This window comes from Hippocampus zosterae, chromosome 21, assembly GCF_025434085.1.
Source record: "Hippocampus zosterae strain Florida chromosome 21, ASM2543408v3, whole genome shotgun sequence".
Taxonomy (NCBI): Eukaryota; Metazoa; Chordata; class Actinopteri; order Syngnathiformes; family Syngnathidae; genus Hippocampus; species Hippocampus zosterae.
The window spans coordinates 6,322,350-6,327,881 of record NC_067471.1 but is presented as its reverse complement, the minus strand read 5'-3'; the positions used below and the strand labels follow the sequence as shown (position 1 = coordinate 6,327,881).

General features: G+C 50.1%; 1 protein-coding gene across 1 annotated transcript in view; it reads left to right on the top strand.

Annotated features, from left to right (window-relative positions):
• The window catches only part of plxna4 (plexin A4), a 98,603-nt gene that overhangs the window by 59,958 nt on the left and 33,113 nt on the right, over nt 1-5,532 (top strand). Inside the window, exons 4-5 of the mRNA XM_052055458.1 lie at nt 415-543; nt 4,386-4,486. Of these exons, the coding sequence (XP_051911418.1) occupies nt 415-543; nt 4,386-4,486 (230 nt within the window). The remainder of the gene's footprint in view (nt 1-414; nt 544-4,385; nt 4,487-5,532) is intronic.

Genomic DNA, 5,532 nt, shown 5'->3' with positions numbered 1-5,532 from the left:
TCTCCGGCAAACAAAAAAAAAAAATGAAGTCAGCCCGGCAGCGGAGACCCATTGTGTCATGCTAATGTGATAGCGGAGATTAGCATTGTAATCCATTTAGCATAGAGCGGCTAATCCCCTTTCATTGGCGTGGAAACGCAATCAGATAATGTTGGCTAGCGCCACTGCGCCTGCCTTAATGATTGTAAGTCTGATGAAACATTAACGCGAGGCCGTATTAATGACGAAACGTGGATGGCGGCTAGCGATCGACGGACTCGGGAGGAAATGGAAAAAATAGCGTTTATGACTGCGATCGAATTCCCTCCACTTGCTACTTATGAGTCCACCCGGCATTTTGAATCTTCTCGATTCAACCGTTTGAAAAAGCTGACGGATCGCACGTTGGTGACCTGCTCTGGCGTTTCTTTCCAGATCCGAGTGGACGGTTCGTCGCGGGCCCTCCAGTACGAGACGGTGCAGGCGGTGGAAAGCGGACCCATCCTCCGAGACATGGCCTTCTCCTCTGATCACCACTACCTCTACGTCATGTCCGAGAGCCAGGTGAGACGCCCTGTTTCAGATGTTCGCAGATGTTGATATATAAGGTGTTTGTGTTGGCTAATGGACGCCGGTACCGAGAGGCTGTGGCGACCTCCATCGTGGGCGTTATGAATCAGAATGGAATTGGGCTGAAGATCAAAATGAAGACCTCAAGGCAGGAAGGGAGAGAAAATGCCAAGGCGGAGACCGGGGATGAGTGCAGTAGGTCCAATTAGGATTCCGTTTTGTCATGGAATCCAATTATCAGTTCTGCAAATCTGTTAACCGGCAAAATTAGATTCCTTACTCCTATCTCTCTCGGAATTTAGCATCCATAATTGGGCTCCAGGAAGACGACAGTGTATCGCATTAAAATGATTACCATTTCTTAATTTCCTTCTCTTGCCTTTGTGTTCAATTCCCTCGCGTCCCATCTCGCGTTACAAATTTAGCCACTTCAATTAGTAGCACGCATTGGAAAAATAAACACTAAGTGATTATGGCCATCCAGTTTGGCAGTGGGAGTGGCTTCCGGGTAATTAGTCTATTAGCCTAGTTAAAAGCGCCCACCTTCCTGAGTGTTTTGGGAGGCCCATCTGGGAATATTCAAACAAAAAACCCCAAAAATACACACCAGTACGATCAACTTTCGTTGCACGCAGATTCGCAGACCTGATGCGGCAAACAGGATCAAAACCAGCCTGAGACGTCAATAAGTCGAGGCTCCATGCTGCGTCCGGGCACCGAACGGAAAAAGCAGTTCACGACAGGATGGCGACAACAGAGCCTGGCCGATTGAGCCCCACCCGTATTGATTTAGTTGTTGCTAAGCCGATACGGAGAATTTTGCGTTCAAAGTTCAGAATCCGGACCGCAAAGAGCATCGCCCATCCGTCCAGTTTATGCTAGCAATCGGACGCAAACCTCTCGGACATCTAGAAAATGGTGGCCGGAAACCAAGATGGCAGACTTCCTGGTTCTTCCCTTTAGACTTTTTTTGGGGGGGGGCTTCCCGTCAAAGCGACGGCTCAGCGCCGCGCTTTTGGCCGCTCAATTATTGATATTCCGTGCAGCAAATGCAGATCTGTAAGTGTGAATTATTGAGAATGTGTACTGTACTGAGGTGAGATCGTTCAAAGTCAACCGCTTCCTCCTCCTGAGGGAATTCCCGACAACTGATTCGAGGCGGAATCAAAGCTTTTTAGTGTCAATGTTCTTTTAATTTCCTCCGGACTCATGAAGGTGTTTAGATGTGGCGTCCCAGTTGGGGCTAACGAGGAAGCGGAACACAGGCGGCGACACGCGTCACGCCGGCGAAGGGGGAGGGGGACGTTGTTGTCGGCTAACTCAAAGCGTCGAGTTTTACCTTTTGTCCTCTCTTTTAATGGCCTCTCATTGTGCGCTCCCTCCACTCATCTCCCCTCTTGGGCTACGCGCGGGTTGAAACTGCTTTCACACGCACTTTGAAAGCAGAAGCAGAACCGCGGGGAGCTTTATGAGGCGACGTCCGCGGGAATGCCTGACGCGATCGAAATGGTTGAGATGAAGGTCATTGTCCAGATATTTTACGAGCCGAGAACGACCCAGTCTCCGTTGTTTAGGACCGGAATTAAGATGCAGGTATGTGTATATCGAGTCATAGCTAAACTCGCGGGGTAACGTTCCAAGGACGGGACATTTGGAGATCAATCACGGTGTTCTCCGATTTAAGTTTTTATTCATAGAGGAAAGAGAGAAGATTATAATAATAAAAATAAGGATAGTGGACATAAAGAGGCAGGAATGTAGCTCGGCGCTAACTTGCCGCAAGCTAGCGCAACAAAATTGTTAAGCTAGCTTAGCGTCTCAACGCGTGACTGAAACGGTACTGAAGCCAAGGGACCAACTTTTTCAATTTTTTTTATTTGTTTTTAATGGTTCTCCTCCTCTGACGGAAAACAAAGCAAAATTTGAGCGGCAAGGGAACTGAAAATGATTGATCCCGTCTCAATCGTTTGTCACGCCGTGACGGTCCCGACGGGCGGGATGGATGCGCCTCCCTCACTTGACCTTTTCAGGACGTCAAGCGAAAACAATAACACACGTGCGGCCTCCGTTAAGCCGCTTTAATGATACGAAACCGAGCGTGACGGGTTTTGCGGCCGACGTGGACAACGTCGGAGAGATCAGGGCCGTGTCGTCGTTCAATTGTTTCCTACTCGGACGTGAAAGTGGCGATGAAAAGTCGACTTGTGTTGAATCTCAGCGCTGATGTGAAGCGCGGCCGGTGATTAATTCTGATCTCCGCGACGCGCCGCGGCGATAGCAGCGGGTCGTCCATTATTATTCCATCGCCGTTGATATAAATAATCATTCCGCCGTGATGGTAGCCGATCCACCGGCAGTAATGAGCAGCGCGGTATCAAATTGGAGACGTGCGCTACGCATGCATTACGCGCGCAGCATTGAGGGGGCGAAGGAGTGGGGGGGGGGGCTATTGTTACATTAAATAGCGTACATTTAACTTCATTATTTTATTATTTGCTCGCCGCCTGCTTACGGCAGTAACGTGTTGGCTCATGTGTCGCTTTTCGCGTTTGGAGCTGATCACGCCCCCCCCCCCCCCCCGCCCCTCACCCCCACCATTAAGGCATTAAGGAAACAGGCAGGGTGCTGGCCAAAAATGGCGGGAGGGTGGTTTTGCCTGCCGTGATCTGATAGCACAGTGGAGAAAAAAGTAAAGAAATGTTATGTGAACATCTGCATTGACTGAATGATATCAAGAGCCAAGCTCCGGAACCGAGACTTGACTTTTCGGGGGCATCTGAACGTGTGGCCCTCAAGTGGGCACATCTGCCGACGACCCAAGTGTTAAATTATAAAGATAGGGCGCTATTGTTTGCGGCGGTTCCGACTGGCTGATCGCGGCATAACAAAGCCCCAAGATGAGGGCGACGCGGCTGCAAGCGTCGCTGGGAGATTTGGGGGGGGTTTCATAGCCGCTCGTGATAAGAGCGCCAACACACACGCGTGACACAATGGCCTTTATTTTATTTTTTTTTGGAGTGTGTCGGACCCCTCGTGTGCACCGAGCGTCAGCGTCACTTGTTCGCCCCTGTGATTCCATCGCAAGCTCATTCCCTTTATCTGGCTAATGCAAATGGGCCTCGGCGCAGCGGGAGGGCAGGGGGGAGGACAGTGTGTGTGTGTGGGGGGGGCAAAACACACCGGTTGCTTCACACACACTCGCTAAGAAGCACCCCCCATTGTTTTTCATGCAATAACATGCGCCATTCCTCTTGACTTTGACATAGAGCTGCCTACACCCCCCACCCCCCCACGCAGATCCAGAATCCGCTCGGCTGCAAGCAAGCATGCGTGTGGATAGTGACGAGCCGAGTGGTGAAGTGTACCTTTTTGTTTCTCCAGTCAGGTGCCTGACATCTGCCATGTCTGCGTTCCAACAGACGCCTTGAAATTTCAGGTGCAGAGTAAGCGAATGTGTAGCATTGATCCCGGTGTGCCGTTAGAGGAAGCGATACTTGTTGGCGCGTGCTTGCCGACAGCATTCTGCACCCGGCGGCTTGTGTGTTTCGTTTTCAAACAGACAGACCTCCAAAGGTTTTTCTCACAACCCCGTGACGACCTGGCCTCATTTTGTCGCCACGGCGGTCACCCTCCCGATGACGGCTCATTAATCAAAAAGGGCTCGTGACACCTGTTAATGCCAGATGCTGTCGCCGTGGTAACAAGAACAGGCATCAGCTTCTGCCCGCCGGCCCCTCGGCGCCCGAAGGCAGTCGGTTATGATTCATCGGCAAATTGGCAAGACATCAATATAGGGTTGTACAATAAATCACAATATTCATATTATTATTTTGCAGCTTTCCAGGATGCCCGTGGAAGCCTGCGGTCAGTACGCCACCTGTAGCGAATGTCTCGGATCAGGGGACCCTCACTGCGGCTGGTGTGTCCTGCACAACACGTAAGTGCCTGCGGAAATCGTCGTCGACACCCGTCGAGAGTACTCAAATCGATTCTATCGCAGATCAACTTGGTTTTTCCGTGCGGCGGAAGGACAATATCATTCCATCCATTTTCCGAACCGCTTGATCCTCACTAGGGTCGCGGGGGGTGCTGGAGCCTATCCCAGCCGTCTTCGGGCAGTAGGCGGGGGACACCCTGAATAGGTTGCCAGCCAATCGCAGGGCACACAGAGACGAACAACCATCCACGCCCACACTCACACCTAGGGACAATTTAGAGCATCCAATCAGCCTGCCATGCGTGTTTTTGGAATGTGGGAGGAAACCGGAGCACCCGGAGAAAACCCACGCAGGCCCGGGGAGAACATGCAAACTCCACACAGGGAGGCCAGAGCTGGAATCGAACCCGGTACCTCTGCACTATGAAGCCGACGTGCTAACCACTTGACTACCGGGCCGCCCCTGACAATATCAGATGCTGGCTTTTAAACGCCGTTGAGCTCGTTTGCTAACTGCCGTTAAAAAACACGGGATAAGAAAGAACGCGACGCAACATTTGTAGTTTGTACTCACTAGTTTGTGATTGTTAAAAAACAAAATTTGGGTGTTTTTGGCAGGGTTGGAACGAATTAATCGCAATCGCATTCATTTGCATGGGGAATGATGATTTGCCATTCTATCATTGTCACGGAATAAATAAAACTCAAATCTCAAGGTACTGCTGTACTTTCACTTTAAGGTAGCCAACGTGAACTGATCGTGGCAAAAACACGGTCGAGTTACCACCCGCCTAAAATGTGATTGTTAAAAAACAAAATGTGGGTGTTTTTGGCAGGGCTGGAACGAATTAATCGCAATCGCATTCATTTGCATGGGGAATGATGATTTGCCATTCTATCATTGTCACGGAATAAATAAAACTCAAATCTCAAGGTACTGCTGTACTTTCACTTTAAGGTAGCCAACGTGAACTGATCGTGGCAAAAACACGGTCGAGTTACCACCCGCCTAAAATGTGATTGTTAAAAAACTAAATGTGGGTGTT